Source organism: Lissotriton vulgaris, unplaced genomic scaffold, assembly GCF_964263255.1.
Source record: "Lissotriton vulgaris unplaced genomic scaffold, aLisVul1.2 SCAFFOLD_372, whole genome shotgun sequence".
Lineage (NCBI taxonomy): Eukaryota > Metazoa > Chordata > Amphibia > Caudata > Salamandridae > Lissotriton > Lissotriton vulgaris.
The window spans coordinates 252,937-277,383 of NW_028252847.1; the positions used below are offsets into that span (position 1 = coordinate 252,937).

Consider the following 24,447-nt stretch of genomic DNA (forward strand, 5'->3'; position numbering starts at 1 on the left):
CAATACCTTTCCGGATAACTGGAAAAAGATTTCCATCAGACCACTACTAAAAAAAAACAATCTTGATAGAGACGAGCCAAACAATTATAGACCCATAGCCAGAATTCCTTTCGCCGCTAAAATATTGGAGAAACTCCTGAACAAACAGCTATCCCGCTATCTGATTGACGGCAACTGGCTGGACAACTCTCAGTTTGGTTTCCGTGAAGGGCACGGAACAGAAACTGCATTAATTACAGCAGTAGAAGAACTCCGGAAAGTGATGGACAACGGAGCGAAGGCCGCATTGATATTACTTGACTTATCGGCGGCCTTCGACACGGTCAGTCATGAAATTCTTTTAAATCGATTAAAAACAGCAGAAATACATGACTCGACATGTACCCTCATTGAATCCTATCTTGCCAATAGAACTTTTGCAGTAGAAGTAGAAGGAGCAAAATCTAAAGCTTTTTATCTACCATGCGGAGTTCCGCAGGGATCATTACCCACCCTTTTTAACCTTTATGTTGCCCCACTTGCAGAGATAATAAGAAATTGTGGTTTTACCCCAATATCATACGCTGATGACACTCAAATTGTAGTGACCATCAACAAAGATATAGAAGAAACAGCAGAAAAATTCCAACATTGTATGATACAGGTCGGCCAATGGATGGAAAGGAATTGCCTGAAGCTCAATGGAGACAAGAGTGAAGTGATGATATTAGGGGGTGAGACAAACATCTGGTCCCCCGCATGGTGGCCTAAGGATATGGGCAGATGTCCTAGATCATCAGAAAAAGTGAAGAATCTGGGTTCCACCCTTGATATGAATTTATCATTTGAAGCTCAAGCCAATAAACTGTCATCATCACTCTGGTACATTTTAAAAATGATAAAAAAAACTATTTCCATATTTACCACAGGATTCTAGCAAAACAGTAGTAACAGCATTAGCATTAGCAAGATTGGACTATGGAAATGGTCTATATGCCGGAGCTAGGAAAAAGATCATAGATAAATTACAACGCCTGCAAAATGCAGCAGCTAGACTGGTCAGACACAGACTGAAAAATCTGCATTGGCTGCCAATTGAAAAGAGGGTGAAATTTAAATCACTCTGTCTAACCTATAAGGCACTACAGGGAAAAGGATCACAATTTTTGAGGTACCATTTGAAACAGTATGAACCCATGAGACCTCTGAGATCGGGCCAGATGAAACTAATTGCTGTCCCCAGATTTAAAAGAGCTAACTGGGGAGGGAGAAGTTTCCTGATACATGCAGCACGTGCATGGAATCAACTGCCTCTTAACATAAAAAACTGTCCATCTCTGGAAACCTTTAGAAAGGAAGTAAAAACATGGCTATTCTCCGAATAAACATCAGACACTGTTACAGAGCTGGAAAGGATTTATCTTAGCGCCAAGACACCCATGGGCAATCGTTGCGCTCTATAAATTGACAAATCAAATCAATCAAATCAAATCAAATCATTAAAGGCTCTTGGATGTCCATACATGGGTGGTGTTTGGATGATTGGTTATATATCATTAATACAGATGTATAAAGTTTTGGATTTCAAATTTTTTATGCCACTAATGGCCATACAAATCATTGGTTCCTAAATATAATTTTTCAGTTTAGAATTTGTTGCAGTTAACGTGAAAGTAAAGTGAGTGTGACCCTGCAACAAACCCCTGTAGTGTGTTATGTATAGGATGGGTGTGTCGCGTTCCTGTTCCTGACTGGCTGGGTGGTGTGGTGATGATGATGATGATGATGATGATGATGATGATGGTCGGCAGCAATAAGAACGTCCTGGACTCAGCACTTTGTTAAAATGAACTTGGTGAAAAGCATTCATTTCTACTATCTTTGGCTACAGAAGATGTATCCTTTCTTCTGATGTGCATATTATATCGGTGAACTCCTTCCTTTAAGCAAGGCTGGGCTATGAGAACACTGTGATTTTGGCAGCTCCAGCAACACAAAAGCACCATACAAATGAGTCAGAATGCTACGATCGATCTTATTTGTGGTCTGAGGCAGCACATACTTTTTCTGTCCATTTGTTCACCGGCAGTTTATAAAACAAGAGTTTCTTTTTACTTGTAAAAACAAACCTGCATATCATTTGGGTCTAAAATCTGTATCTTTTGTGTTCCTTTACTTAGGTATCCAGATTTCTTTTCCAGTGCCAAGCTTCAAGAAATGTAAAGCAGGGAGTCGATAGTTCTGGACTCTAAGAGCTGCAATTCATTTCTGCTCAAGATTCTTTACTTAACTGTCAAGCTTTCAGAAACAAATTAAGAACTAAAATTTTTGTCAGCTCTCTCTCCAATCAATACTTTCGCTATCATGCACAGATTATGCCCTTTCACCAGTTAGGAGTTGGTTGGTTGATTCTCTGTAAATAAGGAAGGTCTAAATAGACATATACAATTAATATGACCGTGAATCATTTACATAGTCAGTTGTTAGCCAGCAAATTTCCCAAGGATCCAGCTTGATATTGGACACCTCTGGGGAAGTGCTACTATGGTGGGTGCACTAACAGATGCATGTGAAGAGTCAAATGAGCATAATTTCTTCTGCGTCAGGGCTTCAGAGGTAAATGTTGTGCACTGCAAGCAATAACTCTCAGAGTTACAGTTCACAATTTCCTACTTTGACTTCTTGTGCCTTTGGATGTTGTTCTCTAGCATCTGTCATTGAACCAGTTGTTGTACAAAATGACCAAACATCAAAATCAGCTAGAAATGTTCTCCAGTCCGTGTTTGTTAAATTTATTCAAGTGTGTTGTGTTTACAGGTTTTATCACTAATCCCTGTAATCGTACAACACTTCCAAATCCACTACAGTGGTATGGTTTCTCTCCTGTTTGTGTTTGTGTAGTGCACTTGAATGGCTTTTCCCCTAAATGGGTTCGCTGATGATTGCTTAATGTTGAAGGGGCAGTAAAACTACTTCCACATTCACTGCAGTGGTAGGGTTTTTACCTTTATGTGTATGCTGATGGTTCCTTAATGCTGAGTAATGACTAAAACTACTTCAACATTCACTGCAGTCGTAGGGGTTTATCACCTGTGTGTGTCTTTGTATTTCTGATAATTGAATAAGGGCCATATGTATGAAACTTTGGTTTTGCGATTATCAAATAGCGATTTTTAGAAAATCGCTATTTGAGCATCGCAAAATGCTATGTATGTAGGATTTGCAAATAATTTTGCGAATCCTACATATTCCTTAATTGTGAATCACAAATTGCAATTCGCAATTAAGGAATACCTCCCCATATCATTCCTATGGGCCTATGAATGAACGGGAAGACATTCTCAATTTGCGATTCTCAATTAGAAAATCGCAAATTGAGAATGCAATTTCAAGGGTGCCAAGGTGTCAAAAGGACACCCTGTTGCACCCCTGAAATGTACATGTGTGCACATGTGGCACACAAACATGCCCTACAGCATGTATGTGTGCCACATGGCACTTTGAAAAATGCAAAAAAAGTGCATTTTTCAAAGAAATCGCAAATTACCACCAATTTGAAGTTGGTGGTAATTTGCGATTCCTTAAGGCCAAATTTCACTTTTTCTGGGCCTCTTACCTTGTATTTAAGGAATCACAATTTGTGATTCCTTAAATGCGATAGCAAAATAAGGAATCGCAAAATTTGGCGATTCCTTAATATTGCGATGCAAAAATGTCTCATACATCGTGTTTAGTGATTTTGTGTTTGCAAACGCTGTTTTTTAGCGATTTACAGCATTTGCGACTTCAAAATAGTTTCGTACATATGCCCCCAAAGCACTTAACACACTCACTGCACTTGAAAGTTTTTTCCCCTGTGTGTGTTCGCTGATGATTCCTTAATTTTGAGGAACGACTAAAACTATTTCCACATTCATTTCAATCAGATGGTTTTCCCCCTGTGGGTGTTCGCAGATGTCTCTGCAGAATTGATACATTCACGGCACTGTGTTTTCGCTGATGACTTCTGAGATTTGAGGAATCACTAAAACTACTTCCACAATCATTGCAATGGTATGGTTTTTCCCCAGTGTGTGTTCGAATATGTTTTTGTAGGTCTGATGGGCCACTAAAGCTCTTTACACATTCACTGCCCTGGAATGGATTTTCCCCTGTGTGTGTTTGCTGATGACTCTTGAGATTTGAGGAATCACTAAAACTACTTCCACAATCATTGCAATAGTATGATATTTCCCCAGTCTGTGTTTGTTCATGTTTTTGTAGGTCCAATAACCGACGGAAGCTCTTCACACACTCACTGCAATGCTATTGTTTTTCTCCGGTGTGTGTTTGCTGATGTCTTCGAAGATTTGATAACACACTGAATCTCTTTACACATTTATTGCAATGGTATGGTTTTTCCCCAGTGTGTGTTCGCTGATGTGTTTGGAGTTGTGATAACTGACTGAAGCTCTTCAAACATTCACCGCACTGTAATGGCTTTTCACCTGTGTGTGTTCGCTGATGACTCCTGAGATTTGAGGAATCACTAAAACTACTTCCACAATCATTGCAATAATATGGTTTTTCCCCAGTATGTGTTCGCTGATGTCCTTGTAGGTGTGATAACCGACTGAAGCTCTTCGCACATTCAGTGCAATGGTATAGTTTTACACCTGCGTGTGTTCGCTGATGAATCCTGAGAGTTGAGGAATCAGTAAAAATACTTTCACATTCATTACAATGGTATGGTTTTTCTCCAGTGTGAGTTCGCTGATGTCTTTGGAGTTGTGATAACTGACTGAAGCTCTTCGCACATTCACTGCAATGGTATGGTTTTTCTCCTGTGTGTGTTCGCTGATGTCTTTGAAGAATTGAAGACTGACTGAATGCTTTTAGACATTCAGTGCAATGGTACGGTTTTTCCCCTGTGTGTGTTCGCTGATGAATTTGGAGTTGTGATAACTGACTGAAGCTCTTCACACATTCAGTGCAATGGTATGGTTTTTCTGCAGTGTGTGTTCGCTGATGTCTTTGGAGTTGTGATAACTGACTGAAGCTCTTCACACATTCATTGCAATGGTATGGTTTTTCTCCTGCGTGTGCTCGCTGATGATATTTTAGGAGTGCTAACTGGCTAAAGTTCTTCACACATTCATTGCAATGGCACGTTGCTTCTCCTGTGTGTGTTTGTTGATGGCTCTTTAGTAGTGATGACAAACTAAAGCTCTTGCTGCTTGTGTATGATTTTTCTTTCTTGGTTAGTGTCTCTAGGTCGGGTTTATTATTGTCTGCATCCCATGACTGCGTTTCCTGAGGAGCTAACATGGTTGATAAAGCACTTGTATTATTCTCACATTCCCTGTATGTGTGTGGTATTTTGGAAGTTTGATTTCAGATTTCACAATGAAATACAAGACTCACCAACTACATATATTATAATTGTGGCAAGCAAAGCTTCTTTGTAGGTGGTTATGTCTTTAGATTGTATAATGGTTTGGCATTTTTACAGGTAAAGATTAGTCTTCCTTCAGGTCGAGGCAAATTGGGACAGTCTGTTGTAGATCAGAGACCCTCTCTTTCCTTTACCCTTCAGTTGTCTGGCTCCACTCCCTTGTGCTTTTCTCTTGTTCCTGTGGTTTGATCAGAAAGAGTTTACAATACACCTAGTGGGCTGAATGGTGGTCTGCCATCATTACAGGAAGCAGAACAATGCTGTATCTACCTCATGCCGAACACAAGATCAAAGCTGGTGGTGGAGGCCTGTTTATACAGGAAGTGGTTTGTCAGTGTTGTTGCCATGATTTTCTAGAGGTCATTTCTTTGTCCTGTTGTGTGGAGGTGCCCAGCTCAGACTCTTACATCCACTGAATTGCTCTGGAGTGCCTCTTCCAGGATCTACCAGTTTATGTTCAGGTTCCTCAGTCTCTGACTATGCAGATTTTTTTCCTGAATATTGGAGCTCCTTTTTTCCAAACACTTCTTTTCAGATGTGCACGATTACTGTCAATACTCACAATCATTTGTGCTTTCAAGGCTGGTTTCCTATTAGATGTAAAGAGATTTAAAATCACTAAATGGAAATGTAAGAGAATATGAATACATAATATTTAACAGTTGTAAAAGACATCTCGTCATGACCATTTATGAAAGTTACCAAGAGATATTTCACAATACACAGATATTTAACTAAATGTTCTATAGAATATGTCACATTTTACTTAATTCAGAAAAGGAGGTGATTTTCCGGTGTTCACACAGTAACTTAGTACAGAAAGAGCACACATGGAGCGCTCACTCGCTAGAGGTACAGCTCTACGAAGACGCACATAGCTAAGATTTCATCCAAACAAGAAGGGATTGTGGAAAAGAGATGGATCAGGATGTGCTGCTGTCACTCCAGTTTCAGGAAGTGTATAACAGCAGTAACCCTTTCAAGAACTATGAGAAAGAAAACTCTTCATGAAGTATATAATAAATGTAACGCTTCAGGAAGGATATAATAAAGGTAACACTCCAAGAAGTAAATAATAATGGTAACGCTCCAGGAAGTATATAATAAAGGTAACGCTTCAGAAAGGATATAATAAAGGTAACGCTCCAAGATTTATATAATAATGGTAAAGCTCTAGGACGTATATAATAATGGTAACGCTCCAGTAAGTATATAATAATGGTAACGCTCCAGGAAGTATATAATAATGGTAACGCTCCAGGAAGTATATAATAAAGGTAACGCTCCAAGTCAAGTCAAGTCAAAGGATTTATATAGCGCACTACATACCCAGAGGGTCTCAAGGCGCTTAAGAAGGGGTGGGGAGTTACTTGTCAAATATCCACGTTTTAAGTTGCTTTCTGAATGCTAGGTGGTTCTGGGTAAGGCAAAGGTAGGTGGGAAGAGAGTTCCAGGTTTTAGCTGCCAGGTAGGAGAAGGATCTACCTCCCATGGTGGTCTTGTTGATGCGAGGTACAGTGGCAAGGGCTTGGGTGGAAGATCGAAGCTGGCGGGAGGGGGTGTAGAAGGACAGTCGTGTGTTGAGGCATTCTGGTCCGATTTCGTAGAGTGCTTTGTGTGCGTGGGTTAGGAGTCGGAAAGTGATCCTCTTATTGACGGGAAGCCAGTGGAGGTTTTTCAGGTGACCAGAGATATGTTCTTTGCGCGGGATGTCTAATATGAGCCTGGCAGAGGTGTTTTGGATTCGTTGGAGTTTTTTCTGGAGTTTAGCGGTAGTCCCGGCGTATAGGGTGTTTCCGTAGTCCAGGCGGCTCGTGACCAGTGCGTGGGTGACCGTTTTCCTAGTTTCGGTGGGGATCCAACGAAATGTTTTTTTGAGCATGCGAAGAATGTTGAAGCAGGATGAGGAGACGGCGTTGACTTGTCTGTTCATTGAAAGTGAGGAGTCCAGGATGACGCCCAGGTTCCGTGCGTGGTCTGTCGGGATGGGTGCTTTTCCAAGGGCTTCTGGCCACCAAGAGTCGTCCCATGCAGAGGGGAAGGAACCTAAGATGAGGACTTCTGTTTTATCAGAGTTCAGTTTCAGACGGCTGTGTTTCATCCATTCGGCTACTTCTTTCATTCCTTCATGTAGGTTGGTTTTGGCGGTGCTAGGGTCATTGGTGAGTGAAAGGATCAGTTGAGTGTCATCCGCGTAGGAGATGATGTTTAGGTTGTGTTGGCGGGCGATGGCCGCGAGGGAGCTCATGTATACGTTGAAAAGGGTGGGGCTGAGTGAAGATCCTTGTGGTACGCCGCAGATGACTTCAGAGGCCTCTGACTTGAATGGTGGGAGGCGGACTTTCTGTGTTCTCCCGGTGAGGAACGAGGTGATCCATACCAGTGCTTTTCCTTGGATTCCGATGTTTCTGAGTCGCTGTAGAAGGGTGTTATGGCAGACTGTGTCAAAGGCTGCGGAGAGGTCGAGGAGGATGAGGGCGACTGTGTCTCCATTGTCCAATAGGGTTCGAATGTCGTCTGTTGCTGCGATGAGGGCGGTCTCAGTGCTGTGTTTTGCTCGGAAGCCGGACTGTGAGGAGTCGAGGGATTTGTTGGCTTCGAGGAAGGCGGCGAGCAGGTTGTTGACAGCTTTCTCGATGACTTTAGCCGGGAATGGAAGGAGCGAGATAGGGCGGTAGTTTTTGAGTTCGGTGGGGTCAGCTGTGGGTTTCTTCAGGAGGGCGCAGAGTTCAGCGTGTTTCCAGCTTTCCGGGAAGGTGGCGGATTTGAAGGAGCAGTTGATGATGTCTCGGAGGTGCGGTGCTATGATGGAGTCTGCTTTGTTGAAGATGTGGTGAGGGCATGGGTCTGTGGGGGAACCTGAGTGGATGGAGTTCATCAGGCGGATGGTATCCTCAGTGGAGATTGTGTTCCAGTCATTAAGGATGTTTGAGGGGGGTGAAGGTCCAGCAGATGGTTGGGTGGGTTGGTCTCCGGGTTGGTTGTCGAAGCTGTTGTGGATGTCTGCAATTTTGTTGTGGAAGAATGAAGCTAGGGAGTCGCAGAGGGCTTGAGAGGGGGTGATGTCGTTAGAGTTGGCCGAGGGATTGGTAAATTCCTTGACGATGTTGAAAAGTTCCTTGCTGTTGTGGGCGTTGTTATCTAGTCGTTCCTTGAAGGCGGTTTTCTTGGCCTTTCGGATCAGTTGATGGTGTATGCGGGTGGCGTTTTTGAAGGCGTCCTTGGTGCTGGTGGTTGGGTCTTTTTTCCAGGCCTTCTCAAGGGAGCGGCAGAGTTTCTTGGATTTCTTAAGATCATCGTTGAACCATGAGGCCTTCTTGCTGCCGAGTTTGCTTTGTCGTTTTTTCAGTGGTGCTAGGATGTCGGCGCTGTTGGATAGCCAAAGGGTGAGGTTGGTGGCGGCTTGGTCGGGGTTTGATGAATGGGTTGGGGGGTTTAGCAGAAGCGATGAGAAGATCTGGTTGATGGTGATTTTGTTCCAGTTTCTTTGCAGAGTTGGTTGGGGGTGGTTGTTGGGTTTGGGCTTGTTGTAGGTGAAGTGAACGCAGCTGTGGTCAGTCCAGAGGAGCTTCGTGGTGTGGCTGAAGGAGACATGATTGCTGGAGGTGAAGATAGGGTCGAGGGTGTGACCTGCGATGTGGGTGGGGGAAGTGACCAGTTGTTTAAGTCCGAGGTTGGCGAGGTTGTCCAGCAGGGTGGTGGAGTTGCGGTCGTTGTTCTTTTCAAGGTGAAAGTTGAGGTCTCCAAGAAGGATGTAATCTTTGGAGGGGAGCGCGTGTGGAGTGATGAAGTCTGTGATGTCCTCACTAAATTGTGCGCGGGGTCCTGGGGGCCTGTAGAGGAGGGTGCCTCTGAGTGTGGTCTTGGGGTCGATGTGGATCTGGAAGTGAAGGTGTTCAGAGTTGGCGAGGTTGACGTCAGAGCTGGTTGAGATATGGATGGATTTCTTATGGACGATAGCGATTCCTCCTCCTGTGTGGCCGGTACGGTCCTTGCGTATGATCTTATAATCTTCTGGGATGGCGATGGTGATGTCTGGGGCGGAGGAAGCGTTCATCCATGTTTCTGTTAGGAAGGCGACGTCCGGAGAGATGGTGTCTAGTAGACTCCATAGGTCAATGGCGTGCCTATGGACCGAGCGGGTGTTGAGCAAGATGCATTGTAGGTGGTTGGTGTCGGGAATCTGAGGTGTGATCGTAGCGGAGTGGTTGACGTTGCAGAGGAATTTGCAGGAGTAGCATGAGAAAGGTCCATGGGTGTGTCCAGGAGCGGCTTGGACCCAGTTCGGGGGACGGCCGGGGTTAAGGGCTAGGAGGGTGGTGGCATCGTAGGTAATGCGGGAGGGCTGGGAAATGAGAGGGCCAGGAGGTATGGCGCTGGGCGCGGTCCAGGCGTGGACGGGCGTAGACGGGCTTACCTTTGGCGCACCTTCGGCGTGGATTGGGCGCGGTCGCTGCGCGTGAACGCTGCACGCGGGAGTAACTGTCATATATGGATGGTGGAGGGGGAGGGGCAAGGGCGGCTCAGCTGGGAGGCGGGGCGGGCTACAGATGACCACAACAACAACAAAATGGAGGCGGAGGGGGGAGCACAGCGGAGCGCTAGGGCAAACGCGCAAACACAGTGAAAGCGGCAAAATAAAACTTTAAAAGTGCAAATAAATCAGAGCGGCAACCAGGCACACAGCAGGCAGCAATAATTAGGCAGATTAAACAAAGCAATGCAGCACAACGATACCGAGTGTCACAGAGGGACACTGGGGAGCGACCACTCAGCCTGAGGGAGAGGAGCGAGTCACGGCGCTTTCCGGTAGGGGAGCGCTGATCTAGTCAGTGGGAGGGCGGCTCAGCTGGGAGGCGGGGCGGGCTACAGATGACCACAACAACAACAAAATGGAGGCGGAGGGGGGAGCACAGCGGAGCGCTAGGGCAAACGCGCAAACACAGTGAAAGCGGCAAAATAAAACTTTAAAAGTGCAAATAAATCAGAGCGGCAACCAGGCACACAGCAGGCAGCAATAATTAGGCAGATTAAACAAAGCAATGCAGCACAACAATACCGAGTGTCACAGAGGGACACTGGGGAGCGACCACTCAGCCTGAGGGAGAGGAGCGAGTCACGGCGCTTTCCGGTAGGGGAGCGCTGATCTAGTCAGTGGGAGGGCGGCTCAGCTGGGAGGCGGGGCGGGCTACAGATGACCACAACAACAACAAAATGGAGGCGGAGGGGGGAGCACAGCGGAGCGCTAGGGCAAACGCGCAAACACAGTGAAAGCGGCAAAATAAAACTTTAAAAGTGAAAATAAATCAGAGCGGCAACCAGGCACACAGCAGGCAGCAATAATTAGGCAGATTAAACAAAGCAATGCAGCACAACTATACCGAGTGTCACAGAGGGACACTGGGGAGCGACCACTCAGCCTGAGGGAGAGGAGCGAGTCACGGCGCTTTCCGGTAGGGGAGCGCTGATCTAGTCAGTGGGAGGGCGGCTCAGCTGGGAGGCGGGGCGGGCTACAGATGACCACAACAACAACAAAATGGAGGCGGAGGGGGGAGCACAGCGGGAAGTATATAATAAAGGTAACGCTTCAAGTTTCAAGTTTAACATTTGTATTGCGCACTACTCACCCAGAGGGACTCAAGGCGCTTGAGGGAGGTGCTTTATTTATCGAATATCCAATTTTTTAGTTGTTTTCTGAAGGGGAGGTGGTTCTGTGTGAGGCGGAGGTGGGTGGGGAGAGAATTTCATGTTTTGGCTGCTAAGTAGGAGAAGGATCTTCCCCCCCATGGTGGATCTATGGATGCGTGGAATTGCGGCGAGGGCTTGATTGGACGATCGTAGTTGGCGGGTGGGGGTGTAAGAGGACAGACGTGAGTTGAGGCATTCGGGTCCTAGGTCGTAGAGGGCTTTGTGTGCGTGGGTGAGGAGACGGGGAGCCAGTGGAGGTCTTTCAGGTGACCGGAAATGTGAGCTTGGCGGGGGATGTCAAGTATGAGTCTGGCTGAGGCGTTTTGGATGCGTTGGAGTTTTTTCTGTAGTTTGGCTGTGGTTCCGGCGTAAAGGGTGTTTCCGTAGTCCAGTCGATTTGTGACCAGTACATGGGTGACCGTCTTTCTTGTTTCGGTGGGGATCCAACGTAAGATTTTTTTGAGCATACGTAGGGTGTTGAAGCATGATGATGACACGGCGTTGACTTGTCTGGTCATCGAGAGGGAGGAGTCCAGGATGAAGCCCAGGTTACATGCGTGGTCCGTAGGTATGGGTGCGTTTCCCAGGGCCGGTGGCCACCATGAGTCGTCCCAGGCGGATGGGGATGAACCTAAGATGAGGACTTCCGTTTTGTCAGAGTTCAGTTTTAATCGGCTGTTCTTCATCCACTCGGCTATTTCTTTCATCCCTTCGTGTAGGTTGGTTTTGGCGGTGTTTGGGTCTTTGGTGAGGGAGAGGATCAGCTGGGTGTCGTCTGCGTAGGAGATTATGTTGAGGTTGTGTTGGCGCGCGATGGATGCGAGGGGACTCATGTATACGTTGAAGAGGGTGGGACTGAGTGATGATCCTTGTGGTACGCCGCAGATGACCTCGGTGGCCTCTGATCTAAAAGGGGGGAGGGGGACTCTCTGGGTTCTTTGGGCGAGGAACGAAATGATCCAGTCCAATGCGTTTCCTTGAATTCCGACGTTGCTGAGGCGTTGTATAAGGGTGCTATGAGAGACTGTGTCGAAGGCTGCGGAGAGGTCAAGTAGGATGAGGGCAGCTGTCTCTCCGATGTCCAGTAGTGTTCGAATGTCGTCTGTTGCTGCGATGAGAGCGGTCTCGGTGCTGTGTTTGGCCCGGAAGCCGGACTGTGAAGGGTCAAGGGATTTGTTGGATTCGAGGAAGGCGGCGAGCTGATTGTTGACGGCTTTCTCAATGACTTTGGCAGGGAATGGGAGGAGCGAGATGGGGTGGTAGTTTTTAAGTTCAGTGGGGTCTGCTGTGGGTTTCTTCAGAAGGGAGCCGAGTTTGGCATGTTTCCAGCTTTCTGGGAAGGTAGCGGAGTTGAGGGAGCAGAGATGGGGTGCGATAATAGAGTCAGCTTTGTTGAAGATGTGGTGGGGACATGGGTCGGTTGGCGATCCTGAGTGGATGGAGTTCATCAGGCGGATGGTGTCTTCAGTGGTGATTGGGTTCCAGGCGCAAATGTTGTTGGGAGGGGGGTTTTAGTTCGGAGGTGGGTGGGGTGGAATGGACTCCGGACTGGTTTTCAAAGCTGTTGTGTATGTCAGGAAGTATATAATAAAGGTAACTCTCCAGGAAGTGTATTTTTTATTTTTTTAATCTTTTTATTAGCAGTATAATCATGAACATAGACATACATTTCGTCTCACGGATCAGTAGCCTGTATCTTACAGTTCACATTCTTGAAACATGGCAATACGTGTATTAAACATTTTCAATTTTCTGTTACATTCCCAACTGCTTCTGTACCAACTCCCCCCACCCATCCATTCCCTCCCCGGCACTTACACTCAATGGGCACAGTTACATTTGTGTGTTTGAATAAGTTTAAACTACATGAGGATTTATTCGCTTTCTTCCGCAAAGTTAGGCTAAATAGATATTTTTCAGACAGACCGACCAACAGTGTAGATGACAATCTATCTAATTGTAAACCATCATCCACATTCACTCCCACGTTGGATATGGTGGGAGCTGAGGTTCGCATTTTTGAACAAAGTGTCCTTCGGGACATTGAACGTATCATCAAGAACCCGCAATAACCCAAACTTAACTTATCACAATTGGAACGAACATCATTAAATAAACTGAAGGCAGACCCCTCTATTGTCATCAAACCTTGTGACAAAGGTGGAGGCGTTACAGTGTTTGACAAAACCTTGTACGACCAGAAAATGATGGAGATGCTGGCAGTAACAGACCATTATCGACCGGCACAAAGAAGGGAAATAGACAGATTGAATGTACGTATACAAGAGATGACTCAGGAGGCATTCAGGGAAGGATTCATTTGTGAGGATGAACTCGCTTTTCTGAATAAGTCTTGTCCGATTATCTCGGCTCTATATGGCCTACCAAAGACCCACAAATCTAAGAGTGACCCCCCCATGCGACCAATAATATCTACCATCGGTTCATGTACGGAGCCCCTGTCCAAATATGTGGACACCTTTTTGTGTCCACTCACACAGAAATATTCGTCATATATCCGGGATACGGGCGACATCATTAAAAAAATCGAAGGTTCACCATTTGATCCAGAGATTGACATCCTCGTGACGCTCGACATTGAGGCACTTTATACCAACATACCTCAGTGTCGAGCGTTACAGGCGGTGTCATCTCTTCTGGATAGATACCCTAACAACCGCCCAGACATGTTCATTTTACAGTGTCTTGAAATTGTTCTTTTGAACAACTTTTTTGAATACAATGGCTCACTTTTTAAACAGATTAAAGGCACCTCGATGGGAGCATCTTGTGCCCCTAGTGTAGCCAACGCATTTATGGGTGAGTGGGAATTATGCAATATTTTCAACGAGTTGGCACCCTTCTTCAAAAATGTCTCCGGATGGAGGCGTTTTATAGACGATATTTTTTTTATTTGGAGAGGGCCGGTGGAGATGTTAGAATCTTTTGTTCTTTGGCTTAATGCCAGCGACGCAAATTTGAAATTTACTGTGAACTACAATAATCGTAGGGTAGATTTCTTAGATATCAGCATTGAAGGGACAACTGGTGAATTGAAGGTCTGTTTGTTCAGGAAACCAACCGCAAAGAACACCATTCTCAAATTTGATAGTTTCCATCCAAACTGTCAAAGAGAATCTATCCCCTTTGGCGAATTTTTGCGGATTCGCCGTAATTGTACTGATTTGGCAACATATCATAAGCATGGAGACGAATTGAAGGACAGACTGTTGAAACGAGGCTATCCACATCGTCTTGTACGACATGCTTTTAAGAGGGCAAAATACTACGACAGAATGGCCCTACTTCAGGGATCGAAACGACCAGAACACAACCGCATCACCTGTGTGGTAAATCATTCCACTTTAAATTTCAAGATTAGGAACACCATAAATAAAAATTGGAAAATCTTGAATGTGGACGATCAAGAACCAGCTTTGCCTTTGCCCCTTCTGGCATATAGGAGAAATCAGAATTTGCGGGATATGTTGGTACATACCCGTCAAATCAAAAGACCTCCAACAGTAGGCCTTTGTCCTATTCCGGGGCTTCCCATTATATTGGGCAACCACAGGTGTGGCTCTTGCCACGCATGTGAGGCTGCTATTGTCTCAGAAACTGTAGAATATAACAACAAGAGTGTCAAGCTGCGTCATTTGACCAACTGCCGCAGTAAAAATATCGTATACATTTTATTCTGCAGCTGCGGACTTGCTTATGTGGGTGAAACCGGCCGAGAATTTCGGACACGTTTCAGTGAGCACAAATCGGCGATCAGAACAAAGAGAATGTCAGCCCCCCTGGTGGAGCATTTCCTCGAAATGAACCATGATGAACAAGAGATCAAATGGTGCATTTTGGAAAAAGTGCAACCTAAATTAGGCCAAGTGGTAGACATTACTCGTAAGAAAAGGGAAACCTTTTGGATATACCAATTAGATTGCGTAAGACACGGCCTCCATGAGGAAATCTCTTGGTATATCACTCGGTAATATATTTGTGCCCATATATATAGCTCGAGTTACAGTGAATCCAACCTCTATATTTTGTCAGCCTCTGTGATTTCCCAACATTATTGGAGTCCATAGTTTATTTATATGGGCTCTTAACTAGCGACAGTGACCTGTCTGGAATGTGGTTCCTTCTGCATTCTATGACAAGAAGGATAATCATAAACAACATGGTGGTACCATACTAGGTACAGTTCTTCTGGGCTTTGCAGCGAGGAAATCTTTATCATGAGAGTAGGGGACCTTGATCGTAAACTTACCGGCCTCCGCAACTTCGTCTTACTCCTTGGAAAGCATGACACCGTCCCAATATGGCGCAAGGTTTGTCCTTTTGTGGACCCCCATTTACAGTTTATCTAGGTAGATGTGCCCATATAAATGGTTAAGAAATTGACCTAGCCTTTCGCTGTGATTAATTATTTACTTTTTACTATTTTGGACGTCGAGTTATAGCTAAGGAATTTAGACTCTGACAATTATTTGCAATCTTACCGATTTTTGCAACTTTATTGCATCCCCTGGGCAGTATGACAACCTTCCAATATGGCGCAGGTTTTTCTGCTATCGCGTAGTCCCAGGTTTGTCGTGTATAGGAGTCTGCCTCTCTTATTTGACCATTGCGCATTGTCTACACCACGTGTCCACACAACGGCGAGGAACTGAATTTACTTCAATTTCTGTTTCCATGAATTATTTAAAAAGGGTTTTCTGTTGTGGACGCTGAGTTTGTTGATACATAGGAGTTCGCCTTTGTGGTTTATAATTACACTATGTTTACACCACATGTCGACACATTGGAGAGTGAATAGATCAAGTCCAGCCTCTGTTTCCATGATCTGCCCACTCCCTGGGATATCGCGATATTTCACCTTTCCTCTACAAATACGTCCGGGTTGCATCAGGGCTCTGTCCGATGTCGCCGTTGACCGTGGTGTTCCTGTTTCACGGTGCACTTTGTGCACATTTGCGGTAAGGATTCTTTGGGTTACGTGTTTTATGGTAGGAGTAGGAACATGCTCAGAACTCACGTTTTGTCCGAGCCTCCCGTTTGCTGGAAAGTTAGCTTTGACCCTTAATATTTTTACGCTTCTAGTCAATATGCTTATGGACTGTACGGGGGCTATGCCTCGTGGTATTACGGCACTTCGGTCGGGTTTTTTTCTGAATTCTCGTACATATGTGGCAAGGGCCTCTTGGATTATGTGTACATGTAGAACTTTGTCTAAACACGAATGTCATGCTGATCTACATGTTTTAAGTATAGTTAGAGTAGGCGGATACTACACCTTCCGCGTGTTTTAGCTATGTCGGGTGCCCTGACCCTGAGAAATGATACTACACCCTCCGCGTGTTTTACTTATGTCGGGTATTCACACTCTGAGAAACGATATCCTATTTTTGTGACAGTCTTGAGACTCTTACTCTGTCCATAGGCTTTTCACAATACATAACGGATATTGAGTTAGCAGGCAAAACGGAGTCTTGTAATAGAAACCTGATTACTCACGTTAGGGAGGAACTATTGCATTTTAAAGTAATATAGTTGATATGTGTGCTTAGAAAGAGACTGCACACTTACTAAAGGTCTCCATCTTACTCTTTGTTTAGAGAATCCTCCGCTGTGGGCATTCAGGTCGGAAACGGAAAGACACGCTCTTGTCTTATAAATTAAGGAATTTCCTGGCACAACATGTAAGCAATCATGCTTATTAACTATAGGTGGGTACCATTTGCCTAGACACATGTAATCTATGGCTTCTCTGTTGTTTGATACCAAATAGAGACCATCAACGGTCCACTTTTTGCCTTTTCTTTTTCTTTATGGTTCAGTCCACCTCAATAAAACCACGGATCGAGCGACACAATTGTGTGACATCGGGTACTTATCATTTGGGCATTCTTGGAGAGACACCCATGTTTGGATAATGAGGTAAGGTATAGCTCTGGGCTGGAGCACACATGAGTCACATGCATAGTGACCATTGGACTATGACTCTTAATAATAACTCTCTTACTGTTATAGGGTATGAATAGAAAGAAAAACCCTTACACCTGTGATACAGCCACTCATTTGAATATACATCAAGACTTGAACACACACCAAGATCTCACGGTGTGAGTGTCTATTGTCTCTTCTTTGCGATTTTTGACCAGTGTGGAATTCTTGATAAAAAGTCCTGATATATGGGCATGAGGATATGACGAGACCCTCATGATTTATTGTATCATCTCATTGTAAGATCGACATTAAATGTATTCCTATGTGGAGGTTGACAGTGGTGCGTCACTAAGTTGGAATTGGTGTCAACAATCTGTTTTTATCTTGCTAATAGTCTGTGGGTTTTTGCAATTTTGTTTGGTGGCAGCGCCTACAACCACTGTTATTATATTTTTTAGGTCCCCTTGGGTCTCACTGGGTTGCTGTTCATCTGGGGAAAGGTCCTGAGGAAGGTGGCCAAGAGCCGCCGAAACGCGCGTCGACTACCAGAGTGCGGGTCTCAAAAATTTGGTTGAGACTGTCCTAGTAACAGGGGGCTCCCTGTCTACTAGTACCCAGCTACCTTTTCACAATTGGAGCTTTTTGTGAATGTGTATGTATGAGTGTGTTAGTTGTTTGTGTGGGTGAGAACCTTTTGGGACACATGAATTGTTTTTTCTCCCTTTTTTAACGAAAATAATTCTTTCCATTTTTTGTATAATGTTGTTGTAAATAGTGATTCCTTTTTTTGTTATATGTATTGTGTTAATAATTTACTTTTGCTATATGGATTTTGTGATTTAGCTTTATGTGGTGTTCTCAAATAATGAATTTTGTATCGTATCTGTGAAAGCAATGCTAATACTTTAAAGTATAAAGATAATAAATGATATATATTTTTGAAAAAAATGAGAAAAAAATGTGGTTGGTGCAATTCTGTCACTTTTATATGAAGAATTTGATAAATACAGATCTGGAATAACTGAGGCCTAGGAGGGAACTTTTTCTCTCACAGTTACATTTAGTACGTGGTTCTAACATTGCACATCTGTCGTACAAACAATATGCCGCCACAAACCTCTATAGGACCATGCTCAATATGAACCATACTTGATCCTTCGCACCTGGTCTACGCTTACACTGCAGTGCATGAGTTGCCACTCAGAGTAGGGGCAGCTTCTAACAATCTGCCCAGACAATCCCTCTTCCTAATCAGCAAGAGCGGAGGAAGAAGATGCAGTGCCGCCATCACCAGCATCGAAGGCCTCCACCACAGCGTTCCAATCTAAGGACAATGGAGTCTTCCTGAGGCCCCTAAGCTCCTCATGCTGCAATGCCATACCCTCTGCCTTCCCCCATCGCACCACCTCTGCCCTCCAGACCTCCGGATCAGGCGGCCTAGCCGACTTCCATCTCATCGTTATGGTTCTTTTGGCGAGCAGTAGGGCTAGGTCAGCAAAACGTGTGGCTACGCTTTTTTTCCGTTCAGTAGGCCCCAATCCCAGTAAGCTATATTCCAGTGATGCATACGGCCTGGCAGTCAATAGTATCCCAGTTTCGGGCAATCCCATAACATGTGTAGTAGTCGCGCGTCATCCGCGCCACACCTGGGGCAAGTGTTAGCTGTGTCAGGGAACATGGCGTGCAACCGATGAGGTGTGAGGTACGTCCTATGTAATACCATAAGTTGGATACATTTGAATTTCGGGTTCCTCGATACTTTCTTCGGTAATTTCAGTATACATTCCCACTCCTTATCTCTAACTGGCCTCCCTATGTCACCTTCCCATTTTTCTCGCAAGGGTTGTAATGAGTTCGCCCTCCCTGTCCTAATACCATGCGTGAGCCATTTCGTCAGGTGGCTGCCCGATCCCATTAGGTACTGCATGGTGAGCAGTGGGTTCGTGAGTGGTTTGTCTCCATTCGGCGCCCACGTCTGCGTAATGTAGTGTCACACCCTAGCATACAGGAGGAACAGCCCTCTCGGTGTATGATGCGAGCTGGAAAAATCCTCGAAAGGCATGACACGGCCATCCTCAAACAAATCTCCCACCTGCGTCACTCCCGCATCATGCCACACAGTGAGTACCCGATTTGACAGCGGGCCCGTCCCCATTGGAAGTCCCAAGAGGGGTATCGTGGGGGCATAAGAGGACGCCGCGTCCGTGTATTTCACCGCCTTCCTCCAGCAAGTAATCGCCAGTTTAAGCAGGGGGGGTGTCGACCTAGGGATCTCAACTCTCGGTAACAACAGGGAGTGGATGACTCCCTTCGCTCTGGCTGCCTCTGACACGCCAATTTCGTGCAGGTTGCCTCCCGCCAACCATTAGGCCAGCCACTGCAACTGGCATGCATAGCCATATGCCAACATATCGGGGACCCCCATACCTCTTTCTGCACTAGGAAGCTGTAGTTTAGCCAGACTAATACGACGCCTCCCCGATCCCCATATCAGTTCTTTAAGCATGGTGTTCAGCGACCTGAACATAGTCGCAGGGGCCATGAAGGGCAGATTCGTGAAGTAATATAGAAGTCGGGGCAGAACTACCATCTTAGAGATGGCCACCCGGCCCGCTACTGACAGAGGCAGTGTGGTCCAGAATTGTGTCTGTGATTTAAGAGCAGCTATCGCCCTACCCAGGTTCCCATCAACCATATCCTTCGCCTCTCTATACACGTGTATCCCCAGATACCGGAAGGTCGTCGTCGCCATCTGAAAAGTGTGTGGCGGGAAGTGTAGCTGAGTAGTCGCCGCAGAGGCGTTGAAGCAGAACCCGTAAGACTTAGTGTCACTGATCGTGAGACCCGACAATGCCCGGAAGTTCTCAAAGATTCCGGGGATAGGATCTAGTCCGCCCCTCAGGTCACATAGATAAAGGATAATATCGTCCGCATACGCTGACACCACATGAAACGTCTCAGCCCTCTGTATTCCCCTATGTTGTGCTAAGGTCCGAAGCTTACACAACAGCGGCTCTAGAGCCAGTATGAACAATAGGGGGGACAACGGGAACCCCTGCCTGGTGCCCTTCGCTATTCCCAGTTCTGCCGATATGCACCTATTTGTGCGAACCCGAGCTGTCGGGCGGGTGTACAACAGTTTCACCCATGCGGCATACTCTGGTGGTATACCAAATTTAGCGAACTTTGCAAACGTAAAGTCCCATCAGAGGGAATCAAAGGCCTGCTTCAGGTCTAGAGAGATACAGCCTTCTGTCCCCGCTTCTCCAGGAAGTGTATAATAATTATAACACTCCAGGAAGTATATAATAAAGGTAACGCTTCAGGAAGTATATAACAAATGAAGCTCCATTCACACTCTTCTTGACAGTACTTTCCTGTTTACACAGGAGCAGCTGAAGTTCCAACTCCTGTCTTTACTTTTCTGTTTGTTAAGTTATGTTTGCCACATTCCTAGGGATGGTTCAAGCATTTGTTGGAAGATTGTAGCATTTATTATAGAGATTCCATTACAACCAGTAATATACCTGCAATATCTCTGCTACCAATACGTGTCTGCTTTTTGTCTTGTTCTGCCTTACCAGGGTATCTGACTTATGTCTTCCGTTTGGTGCCAGCATGCTTCTCGGTCGGTGGATGGAACATTGGCAGAGTGGGGCAAGATGTCCATTGCTTTCAGGTGAGTGCAGCATTTACACAGTTGGGAATTTCTTAAAATAAGCTTTGCTTTACTCCCTGTTCATCACCTTTCATACTCCCTTATGTCTGCGTACTCGCTTGACAGCTAAAGCAGGGGAGTGACTCGATGAACACAGGCAATGGTCTGAAAGAAAAACGCTATGGTTGGCAGTCGAAGGATCAAAAGCGTCTTTAGAGAAGCTTGCCCGGGACATAAATGTAAATGTAAATGTATAGGCATTTATATAGCGCACTACTTACCCGTAGGGTCCCAAGGCGCTTCGACCGCTGCGAAACCCTTCCTGGCTTCCCTGAGAGATGGTCCCTTAATGGGTATCTCCAGGGTGAGACCAGGCATCCCCGGCGGTCTGGTGGGGCCGTTAGTGAAGATGAGGCAAGCTAATGCCCAGAGTTGCCGAGTGTGATCGCTGATCAGAGTGGGCACCGAGGCGAGAGAATTATCGGGTCCGCTGACCCTGGTCCAGAAACCTGCCGCGCCGGGAATCGAACCCTGAAGGAAGTGCACAGGTAGATACTCATGAGGTACAAACAGAGGAGGTGAACATGTAGGTACATGCTCCATTTTGGGTCTGTTTCAGGCTTTTACTGGGCTGGGAATTGGGGTGCACTCTATCTTAATCCTGCGGCTGATAAAGGCACTTGCTGCAAGGGTGTTCCCCACTTTGACCCTTTACAAGAGGGGAGCAGAGCCTTAGAAAGCACATCACCTGAAGGCTGCCTTTCCCGAAGGGAAGGTGAGGGTCCAGGTGTCAGACAAAATCATCAAGGGACATAAAAGGATCTAAAGAAACCCAGAGGCAGAGAGACGAAATAGTCAGCCCAGATGGAGAAGAGCTGGGTCCTCCGCTGTTTCCGGAACAGTAAGTGATATTGAATCTTTCTAAGGGTAGGAGGCATAGAATACCATTGGGTCGGAGCTAAGACATGGAAGGAGAAACCTCCCGTTATGGCTCTGCTGTGACGGTATGAACCAAAAGGCCTGATTATGTCTGAATGTATTCCAATGATGTATAATGTACTGCTAACTTATATTGGACTTATGTATTGTGCTATTAATGAAAACAATAAAAATTATTTTAAAATAAATTAAAAGACCACTTCTTTAAAAAGAAGGGAAACCAGGCCAGACCTTTTCCCTGGACCCCCAGGTCAGTGAGGCGAGTTAATATTATTGCATGTGAGACAGCCAAAGGCCGCACTTAAATCTAGGAGTATCAGAGCCTAGGATTTGCCGGCATCTGCAGTACTGCAAAGGGATTCTGTAACTGTTAAAAGAGCAATTTTGGTGCTGTACGATCTAAATACATTTTGGGAACAATCTAATATTTTATATTGATCTAATAATTTGGTTAGGAGATTGTTTACATGTTTCTCCCCATCCTTGGACAGAAACGACAGAAGAGAAATGGGTCAATAGTTCTCTGGCTGAGTGCCATTTAGCGAAGGATTTTTTAGAAGACGGATAACCTTGGCACGTTTCCATGATATTGATACTTCTTCAGTGCTCAGCAAGAGTTTGGCTAATTTTAGAAATATGGGTGTGGCGCTTTCTTGAAATTTTAAATATAATCAGGTTTAAATGGGTCATCCGGAGATCCAGATTTCACTTGACGCATTAAAGTGGAAATAGAATCTGCGTTAAGTAGAGCCAATTGGTCCAAGGGAGCCCATTGTGAGTGGTAGGTCCTTATGTCAAGAGAGACAGGTTGGACTGTTTTCTCACCCCTGTTAAAGTAAAGATAAAGATCATTGACCAAGCTTGTTGCAGTGGCTGTTAGAAGCTTCTGCTAATCCAGGAGGGGAGGTGGGTTTAATCAGGTTGTTCACAATAGAGAAGATTTCCATGCTTTGGTGGAAGTCTCTGCCCGTTCTATAGTGGAGTCTAATAGAGGCACACTCCTTTCGATAAACCTTGAAAAGGCAGATGGGTCCAGTTTATGCCTCTGTTTTCTCATTGTGGGGTTACCGGTAATGTTTTTTTCAACGCTAGGTGCATTAATGGTCATAGGCACCAAATAATGGTTTGACCAGGTCACTGGAAGGGGGGGAGCAGTTTGAAGGGGGCCAGGTTGGAAAAACAAAGGGTCCAGCAGTTGGCAGGCCTCGCAGCTGAATGTTTTACTAATTGAGCTAATTTGAAAGTGGACAGGTCATTAGTAAAGTCCTGCATTTCTTTATTGTTGATTAGATTAGGATGAAGATTCAAGTCTCCAATTATGCTCAAGTTGAACAATTGAAGTGAGCGCAAGGTAGAGCACTCTATTAGAGATTTCCTGGGGACGCACCAGAGCAGGGCCGGGGCACTGAATACAGTCCCCAGGCTCCCCCGCACACCGCATCACTCTTGCAGCGCCTGAAGGCGTTTAAAGGCAGCAGTGTGGTCCTACTGTGGGGGACGCATCGGAGCAGAGCCATGGCACTGACTACAGCCCCAAAGCTCCACCACATGATGCATCACTCTTCCCGCACCCGGAGATGCTTAAAGGCAGCAGCGAGGTACCTCTGCATGGGACTCTCCCGGGTCAAGGGCAGACACATCCATGCGAGTCGGAGACCGGAGGAGACTGAGTTGGGCCTCTCCTCTAACTTCTACACTCCCCCGTTACAGGACCACCATGGGCAGGAAAAAGCTTAGAGCAACAAAGAAGGTAACGGTTACCTCTTTAGATACCTTTTTGGCCAAGGCATGATCGGTATTAGAAAAATAAATCGCACTTACAGGAAAGAGACATTCATTGGGATCAGGGGCAGAGCAGTCATCTTATCTAGTTGTTTCTCCAACTAAGGGGGGTGTAACCAAACTATGTGGGATTTCTCTTCCAGAATTGCCGGGAGTCTATGTACCAACCCTCAAACATTCACAGCCTGCCTCTACATTTAGTTGGAAACCAACTGACACTACCTCCGTTAATGGTAAATCAAAAAGACGTTATGCAATACTGCCCTCCAAGTGTCCTACCAAGAGGATCAGAAAGGCCGCTATGCCAGCGAGTTTAATATGTATGAATGGCCAGTAACATTCAGAGACTACATTTCCCTCATATTGGTGTGATCTTTTTGATAACTTTAAACAACTCTGGCAACCGATCTATGCCCGTTTAGATTCTATAGATCGCACTTAAGGTCATCCCCTCTGATGTCTGTAAAACTCTTTAAAACTATAATTGTTCAAATCATAATTTGTATTTTAATTATGAAAACATGATCTTTGCTCATGAGTAAGTTAAATCGCCCTCTACTTCTATTGGTCATCCTTGTGTTGAAAATCAGTGGCTCCCTGCCGGGATCCTATAGGTCCAGACCATGTATATTTGGTCCCTAGGTAGTGCCCACCGCAGGTGACCATACAAGATTCTATGGGTAAGGGGCAATCACACGACTTATCAAGACCACAGGCTAAGGTAAATCCCCGTCTACTCGGGGCCATAGCAGACCAAATCAGCAATACATGAACTTCCCTCCTGCAGCTTGTCACTATGTTCAAATTTTAGTCAACGTGCCTTTACTACGTCCCAATCTTAGAAATTCTTCCCTTCAGCTGATGGCCAAGACTCGACACTGGATGGCTCAAAACTCTAATCAAGGTCATCTCATCCAAAATCATTTATTAATGACCGGAAGAACGCAGTGAATTGGGTCTGGTGTAAAACTAACCAATAATGACTGGTTATTTTAAACTTTGATAATGAATGGCTAGT

At 45.3% G+C, this 24,447-nt stretch overlaps 1 protein-coding gene and 1 pseudogene across 2 annotated transcripts in view; one reads left to right on the forward strand and one right to left on the reverse strand.

Moving 5' to 3' along the window:
- Window positions 1-3,781: 3,781 nt before the first annotated feature.
- Window positions 3,782-24,447, reverse strand: part of LOC147661239 (uncharacterized) — a 188,560-nt pseudogene continuing 167,894 nt past the window's right edge. The window contains exon 3 of the transcript XR_015306002.1: window positions 3,782-6,003. The product of XR_015306002.1 is annotated as an uncharacterized LOC147661239 (transcript). The remainder of the gene's footprint in view (window positions 6,004-24,447) is intronic.
- On the forward strand, window positions 14,035-15,093 carry LOC147661240 (uncharacterized). The gene has a single exon (XM_086951210.1). The coding sequence runs from the start codon at window positions 14,035-14,037 to the stop codon at window positions 15,091-15,093; it is 1,059 nt and encodes a 352-aa protein (XP_086807336.1).

Bases quoted from the DNA above. Each gene is read 5' to 3' on its own strand.
- LOC147661240 (XM_086951210.1), top strand. From the start codon at position 14,035: ATGTTAGAATCTTTTGTTCTTTGGCTTAATGCCAGCGACGCAAATTTG.